The sequence below is a fragment of the Furipterus horrens genome, unplaced genomic scaffold (genome assembly GCF_987537825.1).
Source record: "Furipterus horrens unplaced genomic scaffold, mFurHor1.1.pri manual_scaffold_2, whole genome shotgun sequence".
Taxonomy (NCBI): Eukaryota; Metazoa; Chordata; class Mammalia; order Chiroptera; family Furipteridae; genus Furipterus; species Furipterus horrens.
Genome location: NW_028327172.1, coordinates 71,080,572 through 71,094,877, shown reverse-complemented (window position 1 = coordinate 71,094,877; position 14,306 = coordinate 71,080,572). Strand labels below are relative to the sequence as shown.

General features: G+C 39.6%; 1 protein-coding gene across 1 annotated transcript in view; it reads left to right on the top strand.

Moving 5' to 3' along the window:
* Nucleotides 1-2,144: 2,144 nt before the first annotated feature.
* Nucleotides 2,145-14,306, top strand: part of PIWIL4 (piwi like RNA-mediated gene silencing 4) — a 41,293-nt gene continuing 29,131 nt past the window's right edge. The window contains 7 exon segments of the mRNA XM_090267841.1: nt 2,145-2,231; nt 3,606-3,684; nt 5,257-5,300; nt 5,303-5,387; nt 6,214-6,345; nt 8,233-8,447; nt 13,781-13,902. Coding sequence (XP_090123967.1) covers nt 2,145-2,231; nt 3,606-3,684; nt 5,257-5,300; nt 5,303-5,387; nt 6,214-6,345; nt 8,233-8,447; nt 13,781-13,902 — 764 coding nt within the window.

The window sequence follows — 14,306 nt, the reverse complement described above, 5'->3', positions numbered from 1 at the left end:
GAGTAAATAGGCATGACAACCAAACGCAATAAATCATCCTGACCTAACTACTCTGGACAAAGAAAAAAATTATTTTAAGAGACGTTTGAGGACAACTGTCAAAATTTAACTATGGAATGTAGATTAGACAATAGAGTCTTATCCATATTAAATTTTGTGATTGTATTGTGGTTTTATAAGAGAATGAGAAGATACTCTTGTTCTTAACAAATGCATACTAACATACTAGGAGGTCAAAGGCCATGAAGTTTACAACTTTTTGGTAACTGGGTCAGAAAAATATATACATATGAAGAGAGAAAATAGTAAAGCAAATAGATCAAAATGATAACAGGTAAGTTTTGGTGACAGGTTCTTTAGTCTTGTAACTTTCTGTAAATATGATATATTTCAAAATAAAAATAATGAGACTGCTCAAAATTAATTCAGTAAGTATTGTTGAAATAAGATCCAAAGAAGACAACACCGTTGATGCACTAATTTCACAGATGTTCCACCATCCTCACCTGTGCCTGGGGAATTAATTTTGTACAAGCAGGAACCATGGATACTCAACAAATTAGCTGATCTGAACATGCCTGTACTTGTAGATCGTCATTATTTACAGGGTTTCCATAATAAAAATTATTAAAACATTTAAGCTACAGCTGCTGGACCGAATTTCAAAAAACCTGATTTTGTAGCTGACTTGCAGAATAAGTTTAGTAAAATTTTTTTAATTGTATTTTTCTTCCCTCATAAAAGTCAGAAACCAATGCTTGGGATCACAGTAGGCATGAAGTTGTTTTCAATGAGTGAATACTGTATCTTATTGAACTACACTAGCCTAGGTTCCCTTCAGAATAAAAGTGACATAAGAGCTTCCATGCAGGTAGAATATTTTGGAAAGTGTTTGCAAGGAACAGTAGAGAGGGACAGGGAAGAGGTAACAACAATGTTATTAAATTGATCACCACTGTGGCATCTGATGCTTGGTCACATGAGGACCCTCTGTGAAGCCACAAAATGCACCACAAAATCGTCTGCCTGATGAATGTTAGAGAGAGTATTTATCCACCTTTTTCACCCCACATTGGCCAAGGGTTGCCCCCATGAGGTGAAGCCCTGGGACAGAAGTAAGAGCTGTAGTGTACAGTTGTGGTTACACCGTGTGGTGCTTGTGGAGAGCAGAATAGAAATCAAGGCACAGACCAGATCTAGGTGTATATGGGAATTTGTCATTTGCTGGAAGTAGGTCCACCAATCATCACAAAAATCATACACTGTTTAATAGATGATGTTAGGGGGAAATGGCTAACTATATTGAAATAAAGTTAGATCCCTTCTGAACTCATATGTATATGATCATGTATGTCTGTATTCCTGAAGGATACAAGACATTTACTGTCATATATGTCCTTATAAATTTAGGGCAGGGAAAATTTTCTTATAAAATAACCCCAAATGCACAAACCATAAAATTAAACATTGGTATATTTGACTACATCAAAATTAAGGATTTTGGTTAGGTAAAGGACTTCATGGTCAAAATTAGCAAATGATGGACTGGGAGTAGATATCTGCAATGTTAAAAAAAGGATTAAATTTCTTCCAAATCAAAAAACAGCAATGTTTGTAAACAAACAATTCACAAAATGGAAAGCTCTATAGCTATTACATAGATTTAAAAAAAAAAAAAAGTGCTTACCTCCACTAGCAAGCAGAAAATACAAACTGAAAAAAGTAACAGCGTGATGCAGCCTTACACATAAGAAGCGCAAAAACTAACAAGCTGGATAATGCCAAATTTGGGGAGAGGGCAAAAAAAAGGGAAAAAAGGGGATGAACGAAAAGGGAAGTCTGGGCACCAACCCCCTTGCATTAGCCCCTCCCATCCCTGCACTATCCTCGCCCCACCTCGCCCTGCGCTGCACCCCCACGCTGCTCCACCCCTCTGTGCGCTCCTCCCTACCCACCACGTTGTAACCCCGCAGGCTGTGCGTGCTCCCTCCACCCACACAAGGTACTGGAGGCGTATCCAGCCCAGGAGCCAGAGAGCCACCACCTCCACCGCCTCTGGTCACAACCGAGCCATTTGGATGCCAATGAGAAGATACCCTAATTGAGACTGCTGCCTTGGACGTTGCTCTGGGCTCATCGTAAACATGAGTGGACGTGCCCGCGTTAGGGCGCGAGGCATCAATCGCAGCCCCGTGGCCATGGCGGTGGGAAACACCCAGGCCTACCCGACGGTGTGTGCGACACTTAGCTGGCGTTGTCTTGCTCTCTTCGTATGTCTCCTTCATGAACTCGGACTTCCTCTCTATCCCTCTTTTCCTTCCTCCTAGGAAGCAGTGGGTTATCTTCTCTCTCAATTTTGAGTCTTCCAAGGGCTTCTCATATTTTTTCCTTTGGGATTTTATCTGAGTAAGGTATCAATGTAGATATTTTGGTCAGTGAAGAGAACTAAAAATTAGAGGCAAGCATGCTGTCCTTTTCTACTTTCTGAATCTTAATTACTTGATTTGTGTTTAAGTCTCTTGGTAAAAATTGCTATGCCTTCAGTACTAGCATTATATGGCATATAACCTAATAATTCCTATTGTTAACTCGTATATAAAAATAAGTAATCTCAGACACAGATGTGGTGTTGATTCTTGAGCAACCTCTGTGGGTATGGCTCCTTGCTAGACTTAGGCAACAAGAATTGACCAGCATATCGGCAGATTTTGAGTGATGTTACTACATACTCTTAGTATTTGGAACAATCTCTTAGATTCTATTCAAGAGTATTCAAGGGAGTAGTTTGGTCATTATGCTTTTACTGTCATGAAAAGATCCTCTCTTGACTTCACAACATTTTTAGCAGGCCAAGATACATTTCTTCTTGAACCAAGAGAGTAGTTATGGTGAAACAAGAATATATTTTTTTAAACAGAAATATTTAATGGTTGGGAGTAGGGGTGGGGAGGCGGAAGAAGATATGAAGGGGATGGATGGTGACAAAGGGAGACTTGGGGTGGGTGAACATGTGGTGCAGTGCACAGATGATGTATTATGGATATTATATAAAACCTATATAATGTTATTAACCAATGTCACCCCAATCAATTGACTAAAGAAGAAAAAAAGAGCATTAATGGTTTCTTTTGCCTATTTTATGAATTAATTTGGAAAGTGCTATTCAGGACAGTCATCATCTGACTAGCCCAGATGCTCTGGGCTCAATTTATTTTCTTGCTACAAACATGTTCCCATTGGAGGCCCATGTCTGTGGGCCATGAAAGCATGGGGCCGTGCTCATCTGGACTAGCTTCCCTCTGATGAGCTTCCTGACTCAAGGGTCTCATCTCTCTCTCTTCACACCTCCAGGGTCTAACGGCTGTATCTAGGACAGTTGTTACTAAAATTAAAGTTTGAGGAATGGGGAATACTATAGCTCGTCCTTTTCCTTTTTTCTAGAGTAGGCAATTTCTTACCAGCCCTAAAGCATCACCTGTCAACATCAGCTCATGGCAGTCTGATGACTTAGGACATGATATGGTTTTTTTGTAATAACATTTTGGTTTACAAATTAACATCTCAAATCAGACCAAAACAAGGTTTTTTTTTTTTGCCCATTTTAGCCTCTATCTGCTGATCTTAGTGACAATGAAGCATCATCCAGTAATAGCTTCGTGGGAACAAGCAGGATTTCACAGCAATGTAAGTGCAATATTCTGTTCCATTCAGTTCTGTTCCATCTGCATGGAACCGGAGTGACTCCACTGTGCCTTGATAGCAGTAGGGTGCCTTCTTGAGCATCACATTTGCCTTTTCTCAAAGCATCCCCTGTGTTCGTTGTGTTTCTTTGGGACTCCCAAACATAGAGCCTGCTGCTGAATTTGCTGACAGTGTTTGGCATTTGGGACTCCACAGATATTAGGAAGCTAGTTTTCAGATTCTTTCTGTTCACTGAATAATTATGAAAAGGTATTTTAAAATTCTTTGACGTGTAGATGTCAGTGCCAGAAGCTCTCAGGGATAGCGGAAGTCTGGAGTGCCTGCTGCCACTGCTCTCTTCCTCCTTCCCCACTAGTAGTAGATGTCACTGTTTGATGGTAGCTCTCTTCCCTGCAAATCCAGATTTACTCTCAGGATACTTGTCAACATGCTACTCCAAGTTGCCTCTATCACACTGTGTGCGTTGGCATGCTCAGAACACTAGTTTGCTAGGATTACCATGACAAAGTACCACAAACTGGGAGACCTAAACAGTAGAAATGTATTATCTCATAATTCTGGAGGCTAGAAGTCCAAGATCAAGATTTCTGTAGGGTTGGTTTATTATGAGGCCTCTCTCCTTGGCTTAGATGGCTGCCTGTCTTCTTCCTGTGTTTTCACATCATCTCTCTGTACTTGTCTGTGCCTTAATCTCTTCTTATAAGGACACTAGTCATACTAGATTAAGGCCTATACTGATTATCTCATTTTAACTTAACTGCCTCTTTAAGGACCCTGTCTCCAAATACAGTTGCATTCTGACATATTAGGGGTTAGGAATTTGACATAGGAATTTTGGGGATATGCAGTTCAGCCCATAACCACTGTTGAAATCTATTAACCATCTCCCTTGCTCTGACCATGAAGTTAAGTGATTAATTGTTAATAACCATGTAATCTCCAAGTTCTTAGGTTCTTCTAGATTCTTAAGATCATCAGTCTTTCCACCCACCTTATGCCTGGTTCTCTTGTGCTCTGCTGGAGTTTTTCTAGCCCTGCTCAGGTACCCCTTGTAAGCTGAACTCACAGAAGTGAATGTGGTCCCTCAGAAGACCTGCCTCAGGCATTGCCACTGCCACCATTCAAACCCTATCGTGACTTCTCCTTGGGACTTTATTTCCGTGTCTGCTACACATTCTTGTGACTAGCAAGTGAGGGAAGAAACCCTTCATCTATTGAGAGTAGAGTGAATTTTTATTTATTTTTAAAAATTGTGCTAAAATATATGTAGCACAAAATTTACGATTTTAACCATTTTTCATTATACAGTCCAGTGGCAGCCATCGCTGCCATCCATCTTTAGGACGTTTTTCATCTTTTAAAACTGAAACTCTGTAGTCATTAAACAATAACTCCCCATTCCTCTTCCCTTTACCCCTGCAGCTAACATTCTATGGAAGACTGAATTTTTAGAAACCATCCAATATCTTTCAAAACCATGAGTGGTGAATGATATGGATAATCTAGTGAGAATAATTTTTAAAACTTAACAAATTTTTGTGATTTTCCTGGGAGATGCGGACTTCACTGAGAAGGGTTTAGACGGCAGTTTTGAGCAAAAGTGATGGCATCATTTGGGGTAGTTGCATTCAGTGACTCTATCAAAGGACAGTGGTCAAGTCAGAGTTCTAGAAAGTCATCATACTGTGAGTCATATCACCTTGTCATAATATTCTGTATTTTTATATTTTCATGTTGACTTCAGAGAGCCAAAGCTGCATCTAAAAATCAGCATCTCTCAGACTCATGGATAGAGAGCAGGATGACATCTAAGGCAGGGGGAGAGTAGGGAGTGGAGGGACTGAGCAAAAAGGAAAAAGGACTCATGGACATGGACAACAGTGTGGTGACTGTGGGAGGGGGGAGTGTATAAGGGGATTAAAAGGTAATAAAAAAACAATAAAAAATTAAAATCAAGATCTTTTTGTACTAATTTTAACAGAATATAGTCATTGGATTTTAATTTCATATTTTCTAGAACCTAACTATGAGGGATATGCCCTAAGGTGAAATGTTGGCTTTCATTCTCAAGGGAATAATCTAGTATAAAAACTGATGGCAATGTTCTGGGTGTTTCCTTGCTTGTGACTGGTGTGGACACTCTTGGTCTTCTGGGTGTTTGTTACATAAGAGCTGAAGGAGTTACTCTTCCTAAGTGGCTTTGGAGTGGGATATTGGGAGATAGAGCTTCCTCTTAGCCAAGAGGAGAATTAGACCAGACCAAAACATTATGAGGGAGGACTAACTCAGGGTCTGTTATTTCTAACAAAACATGCCATGTGTTCTTCACAATTTTTAATTTTTCCACTAAAGATTTCTGTATGATCATGATTGTTTTCAGCAATGTTGGCCAGTTTTATGAAAAACCACAAAAATCTGAGTTTTGTTTATAGATGAATTTTTGATATAGCAGTTATAAACAATATCACTAGAATAAAATATAAGCTATTATTAATTCTCTTCATATTTTAGATAAAAATGGCATATCTTCTGATAATCCTGAATGTGCCCTCTTGGAAAGAGGTGGAAAAATCAGACAAGATTTCATGGATTTGAGTGTCTGTACCAGAGAGAAGTTGGCCCATGTGAGAGATTGCAAAACAGGTAACCAGTCCTTATGTCACTTACTTTTTTAATGTCACCAAATCTTGCTTAAGGTATTTTAATTTGTAGATATAAAATAAATGAGTTCATATGTTGACTTAAAAGCCATTTATTAACCATCTGCTATATTGAAGGCATTACCTAGATGCTAGTTGTTTTAGCCTCACTCTTTCTTTTATTAATAGAAATAGTAACATTTCCTTCAAAACATTTCACTGTTGAAAAAATTTTCTCTTTACATTTGGAATAGGAGTTTAAAAAGATGTTTTGACTCTTTCCCAATCCTTTTCTTATATGGGGATAATAATGTTTTTTACTTCAGCTAAAAAAAAGATGTTGCCTATTTCTAGAATTCTTAAGCCAGATTCCAGGCTCACCCCTGAAATTGCACCCAGAATTGTGGACATAAGCATTTTCAGGGAAGTGGGTCTCTTGTTTTCTTTGGATTCTCCAAAGGCTTTGTGACTCCCTCCCAAAACTTATGACTCCCTACTGCACATCAGTCTTTTTCAAACTTTTAAAAACCATGCAGCAAAATAAGAAATAGATACATGAGTATTATCCAGCAGTACATCCACTCAATTGAAACAAGTTTTTATGTAGCAGTGCTTGCCCTAACTCCATGCAAGGGGTTCTGATCCAGTTCCATTGTGGTATAGTCCTCTCATGAGACATGATGGTTTGCCTCATGTACTTTCATAACTGCAGCACTAATGGGTCATGATTAGTTTGCAAATACTGGTGTAGATGATCTCGAAGGATCTTGCCAGTTCTGATATTCTAGGATGACTTCTCTTTGTCCATTAATAGGATTGGCTAAGCTATGTTGTCATTGCCTCAGGATCTGGAAGAACAAAAGAAGCTTTTGTTTAATTAAAATAGCACAATAATTCCTTGCTCCTAACGGATTTATACCACAGGGATTTATACCACAGGCAGACGCTGAGGGAATACTAAGACACATGTGATATTATACTTTCTTCTTTCTTACCACCTTGGGGGCTCACGTTTCCTTTTTCTCCATGAGAGACACAAAATAGTGCCTGTTTGACAGAATTCTTTTCTGTAAGACAAACACTGGATGATTCCCTTCAAGGAGAGGTGAGAAGTTCCTCATAGTGGCCTTCTGGATTCTGCCTTGGTGGGAACTTAGGCCACCTCGAACACTGACCAGCTATACTGTGGCCATCTCTGAATTTGTCCTGTAGACTTTGAAGAGGTGAATAAAACATTTTATAAGGAATGAAATTCTTGGAAACACCCATGGGCCTCCCCACTGACGCCCGTAAAAAATAGAAGCCTACTGGCCCTGCTTTCACCTAGGGGAGATGTGTCAAGTCTTCCTCTCTTCTCCACCCTCCCCTCAATCTCTGAGGTCCTTCTCTGGGACTCGGAGAGCAGTGTGGCCACCGATTGAACTGTTTCAGGATTTTCAGAAGTATGGTTAACTTGATTATCTGGATTTCCAAGAGGCTGGGGTTGTATTCATGGTGAGAACAGGACAGTGTCTATATAATCTGAGAGAAGCATCCTAAAATGTTAGTTGACCTAACTTGAATGGCACAGAATCAGAGCTCTGGAAGGAGTTCTAGAGTCACTGAATTCAGATGCTTCCTTTCTCCCAGGGACAAGAATGTCAGTGTCTGCTCTTATGCTCTCATGAGCACACAATGCTTTTTAAATTCCCAAACCTGTGTTTATGGAACTCCATGAGGTCATCAGGCTACAGGTTATTAGAGCTTGTTTTGTGTTACTGACTAAGAATGCTGGCTTTACAGCAACAACTATGTATATGCAAATACATTTTTTAAATGATGTGATTAGTATTAACATGGTGTGACCTTTTTTCTTGTTGTTAAAAAATGTTTTTTATTTGTTTTTCCTCAGGTTCCAGTGGAATACCTGTGAAACTGGTCACAAATCTCTTTAGTTTAGATTTGCCCCCAGACTGGCAGCTATACCAGTATCACGTGACATATATGCCAGATTTGGAATCGAGAAGCGTGCGAATTGCTTTGCTTTATAGTCATAAGGAACTTTCCAACAGAGCAAAAGCATTTGATGGCACCATCCTTTTTCTCTCACAAAAACTAGAAGAAAAGGTACAGTATAGCTACTTTTTACTACATATATATACACACATGCATATATTTATGCTCATTCCTATATATTTAAGAGGTTAGCAGATTTTCATGACACTCTTTTCCTCTTTCCTATTCCCATGTCTGAGAGCAAAAGGACTTCCTAAGTAAGACCTCATTAGTAATTGCTTTAATTAAGAAGCTGATGGTCTGGAATTTTAAAAATAAGAGCTATAATACAAACACTGCTTTTTTTTTTTTTTTTTTTTGGTTACGTGTCCTTGAGATATGCATCCTTTTAAAACTTTTCTCAAAATAGGTAAAACTTTAAGAAACACCATTTAGCCTGTGGCTTCAGGGCTTTAAATTTATGTTTTTTTCTTTTTGCTCCTGCACAGTTGTGCCGATGTGCCCTAATAACTTTACATTAATCTCTGATTCTAAAACTCATTTATTTTATGACTTGTCTCATATGAAGTATGAGTTACTGATATTAATCTTAAAGATATATTTTAATCATGTGACCATTACATGTTTCATATTCTTTTTTCCGCTTTTAGTCTTAAAACAAAGATACTGGTATTGAAATTTTTATCATATGCTTTGTTCTAAAGCAAGGAAAAAAGAGCCAAGTTCTATATGAAAAATTAAAACACAGCATTGGGTTAAAATTTTATACTTTTATTCCTTGGAAAATTTAATCTGTTAGTTCACCATTTTGAACAGAGTGATATCAATAGCATACATTTCTAGACTCCATGTAAATCTTTGTAAGTTTCCTCAAGAAATGCATTTCTGAGCACTCATGGAGCCTTTATCACTTTATGAGAACCTGAAATTTATGGGAGCTACTTGAGTGTTTATCTCATCTGAGTATGGAATTTTAAAATTATACCAGGTAATTAAATTTAAAGACTTGAAAAATTTAGAAACATTTTTATTTATCTTAAGTTCTTATTGATCCTTCAGTATTTTGTCATATGACCAGATTTTGATAGCATGCTAATATGGCCTCTCATACTTAAATGATATATCTTAAATTTATTGTAATCACTTAAGATCATCTTGCTTATAGATATATTGTAGTAACAATTTGGAAATTTAGATATTTTATAATTATTATATAGATCCCCATCTTGAATGATCTAGTTCACTTAAGGTACCTAAACAAAGTGGAGAAATTTTACAGATGCTGGGAATAAGTTAATATTATTCACTTTTCATTCAAAATAAGCATGTAGTAAGTGCAATACACCTTCTTATTGTTGGTGATGGAATTTAATGAGGAGGCAGGTGAGTAAATAGATGGTAAAAACATGGTGTAACAAACCCTGGCTGCTGTGGTTGAGTAGATTGAGCATCGGCCTGTGAACCAAGTGTCACTTGTTCAATTCCTGGCCAGGGCACATGACTAGGATGAAGGTCAGGTCCCCAGTTAGGGGCGCGAGTGAGAGGCAACCACACCGTGATGTTTCTCTGCCTCTCTTTCTCCTTTCCCCTCTCTCTAAAAATAAATAAACAAACAAATAAATAAATTATTTTAAAAAAACATGGTGGAACAAATCAAGCCTGTTGATGTCACTTCTCAGACACAGGTGATACTAGGTTTAGACGAAAGTATGTTGTCTTATTCCTTATCCACACATGACCTGCCACCCAATGACAGTGGAAAAGAAATAGTGAAAAGAAAGTGTCCTAATGAAGATATTACTACTTCACCTTATTTTGTCTTGATATTGACTCAAGCTAAATCCTGCACTCTCCTCTATACACTACAAACTTCGTTGGTTGCTTGTATTAGTTGAAAGAGCTCCTCCACTGATTCATTGTGCTCCCAAATAGTGCAGTTCTAGAAGTCCTGTTCTGCTGCCTCCCAGTCTTCCACTGTCCTCCAGATCCTATCTGTGCTTCTGTGGCCACAGTCTAGGTTCCTATCACCGGTCCCATCTCTTTGCCGCTCTCATGCATTCATTCTACATTTAGAAAGATCCTACTGTGTGTCTAGCAGGGTGCTGCCACCATGGAAGAAACAAGGATCGATAACAAAAGCCTCTTGTTGTCAAGATTTTCCTTTAGTACTGAAGCTATTTACAAATAAACGCATGCAAGCAATAAAATAAATAGCATAATAACTGGTGGTTTTATTACGCTAACATTTACTGAGCACTTACTAGGTGTTAGGCACTATGCTTGGTTGTGGTCAAGATTACCCCAGTACATCTGCTGGGTTAAGCAGATCTATACTGTGTGTTACACCCACCAGGTTACACTTGTTGAGCGCTTACTCTGCCAGGCTCTTTATATGCATGATCTCATTTAATCCTCTCATCACCCTGGAGCCTTGGAGAGGCTAAGTATCTTGCCTAAGGTCTTCATACAGAGCTTGAGGAAAGGAAAGATCATTCCAGCAGGTCACTTCAGAGGGAGTGATAATTAATTTGTTTTTAGGGGAGGATTTGGATCAGTGAAGGAGGGTGGTGGTGGTGGTGGTGAATTCCTAGACAGAAGGGCCAGAAGAGGGAGCAAGGGCACAATTTTGAAACGTGATGGGCATGCTTTAGAAACTTCTGAGAGTTCAAGGTTAGCCAGGAAGGAATGGAAGTTGTGACTGAGAAGGTAGGGAGAGCTTTAAAGTCCTGTTGAGCTATACAGACTTTTCTCCATGGGCCGCTGAAGCCATTGAGAGGGAGTTTCCATGGGAGCTGTAAACTACATGACAGTTACTCTGATAACATCCTTTTGAATGCTTAATGTGAGAAAGGGGGAAAATTATTAATGAAGTATGACTGGAATTATCTGGGTAGGATGTCCAAAAGGCTTGAAGAAAGGTACAAAGCACTGCTTCAGATAAGGATAAGATCTGTGAATTAGCTCACTTAGTTTTCACAGCCCTGGACTCACTCTCACTTTAAAGATGTGGAAAGGTCTTCAAGAGCTGAAGTAACTCGCTCCATATTGTACGCGCTGCAAGAGGCAGAGGACCAGGGTCTGTCCAATTCCAAAGTGAGGCTAAGCTCTGGAGTAAATGAATGGTATGGGAACAGTGGAAACAGATTAGAGACCTGGCTGGTGTAGAAGTGCTGAGACTTGCCAGCTGATTAGATAGTGGGTGGAAGAGGGGAAGTGAAAGCTCACTCTGAGGCTGGCAGCCCAGGGACTGGAGGGGGCGGGGCCCAACAACAGACCTAGGAAGCAAGGAGGATTTGGTGTTTGGTGGGGGAGGTGCAGGGGGCGCCTGTGAGTTTGCTCTTAGATGGGTGTTAGGAATACAGTTCCTAAACAGAGGTCTTAGTGGGCACCATCTGCTGCTCCCCACCCTGACTATTCATCACCGCCTGCTTTGTTGTCTTAATTCTTTGTCCTGGAATCTCTGTGGCGGTGTGAGAGCCCCTCATCTCTCCTGGCTGCTACACTTCTCCCAGATGTTGATGAGCTCTTTCTGCAGCTGTCCACCTCTGATTTCTCTACAATTTTATCTGAAGCAAAAGATCATGTCAATGATATATTTCAGCTCCCAGGAAAGGATCTGCAATGAGCCATTCCTACCCTACTTTTTTTTTAATCCTCACCCAGGGAAGAGGGGGAGAGAGGTAGGGAAGGAAGCATCAATGTGAGAGAGAGAGAGAAACATCAATCGGTCATCGGTCATTGGTTGGTTACCTCTTGCACACTCCCCTACTGAGAGACCAAACCCCAAACCCAGGCATGTGTCCTGACCAGGAGTTGAAACCACAGCCCTCCGGTTTGTGGGATGATGCTCCAACCAACTGAGCCATGCCAGTCAGGGCTATACCCCACATTCTTGGTTCAACCTAAAAGTGGTGAAAACTACTCTTTAACTATAGAAAATAAGAGTAAAATACATAAATGCTTGCTAATGAACTGATCTCTTATAATTGCTTAACCTTCTGAAAAATCCTTGATCATTGATTTTTACTGACTGATTTGTTTATTCTTTTATTCCTAAAATCTGTACAGAGACCTGTCTGGTCAAAGGAGCTTTAAATTTAGTTGGACAGCTGGTATAGCAACCTATTCATGCATTCATTTCATGGTTAGAACATTGCTCCAGATTATAAGAACCCTAGGGATTTCTCTAGACTTTTCAAAAATCAATAAAATCAGATTTCTTCTGTGTTTAAAATTCCACCACATTCTTCTCTTTCCCCACATTTACTTCCCCTCTTGTCTATCCTTTGTCCTTTGCTTTCTTCCTCTTCTTTTCTCCTCCTCTCTTTTATGAATAAACTTTTTTTTTCTTTTTTCCATTTTATTTTGTTTTATTGTTGCTCAATTACAGTAGTCCCAATTTTTTCCTCATTGCTTTCCCCTGCCCTACCCACCCCTCTACCCACTGCTCCCACAGTCAGTCCCCACCCTGTTGTTCATGTCTATGAGTCCTGTATACTTGTTCCTTGACAGACCCTTCCACTTCTTTCCTACGTTGTTCCCCACCCCCTTCTCTCTGGTCACTGTCAGTTTGTCCCTTATTCCTGTATCTCTGGTTCTATTTTGCTTGTTTGTTTGTTTTGTTCATTAGGTTCTACTTATAGGTGAGATCACATGGCATTTATTTGTCTTTTACCGCCTGGCTTATTTTACTTAGTATAATACTCTCCAGTTCCATTCATGCTGCCGCGAAGTGTAGGAAATCCTTCTTTCTTTCTGCTGCATAGTACTCTATTGTGTAGAAGTGCCACAGTTTTTTGATCCACTCATCTACAGATGGGCACTTGGGCTGTTTCTAGCACTTGGTAATTGTAAATAATGCTGCTATGAACATTGGTTGCATAGGCTCTTTTGAATTGGTGTTTCAGGATGCTTAGAGTATAATCCCAGCAGTTTTGAGAGGCTGTACTCTGAAACCTATGAATCCAGGATGGGCAAGATAAGCTTCTAGGCATCCATGAACTCCCTGGAAATGGGTACATTATGTATATCATTGTGATATATACATATGGGACATTTTCCTGGGAGAATGTCTGTAACTTTTATCAGACTCAAAGTAATTTGTGACCTCTCTCACCATCCCCCACCCTCATCCTCTGAAAAAGTTAAGAACCACTGCTCTGGAATTCTCTTTGGATTGAATCTTTGAACCCTGAGTCTGGTTTTGATTCTCCATGAAGAAGTGACAGAGTAGAAAGATGTGTTGCTTTTGTAGAATTGGCAAGATACAGAGACAGTAGCCCTTCCAAACATAATGCGTTGATTACATCATTGCTTATATGGTAACTAACACCTGCAGTTTTGTTTTTGTTAACGTGTATTAAATTGTGATGGCTTCATCACATCTGCATTCTGCACACTTGGGGGTAATCTGTAGAGTGCATATTAAGTACTTCTTTTCCCAGGTCACAGAACTGTCAAGTGAAACTCGAAGAGGCGAGACTGTGAAGATAATTATCACTCTGACGCAGGAGCTACCGGCAAGTTCCCCCGTGTGCATCCAGGTCTTCAGCATCATCTTTAAAAAGTAAGGTGCCTTAAATGTGAATTTAATTTAGGCTAATGATGCCTTTCAGCATAGAGCTGGGTAATGAGATAATCAACCATTTTGTAGGCAATATGCCAGAACAGTGTCATCCTTAGGGCAGTTTTCCAAGCACCTGTGCAATGATGTGCACCCCGGTGCATCACAGCCTCTCCCTGGCATTAATCATTATTATGCAGCACTGTCTGAGCTGAGACAAAGAACTCAAGAGTTGTGCTGTCTCCGTGGTAGCAGGGAGGGTGCTTTTTTCCTTCTCTTCCTTTTCTGTACCTTGTACCCCTTCCTCTTAAAAGTTAGGTGTGCCTGCATTAGTGCTGAAGCATTTGTTTTTCTCCTAGTTGATTTATTTTAATGTAAAAGGCCCTCACCATCTGCAGTCTGACCTC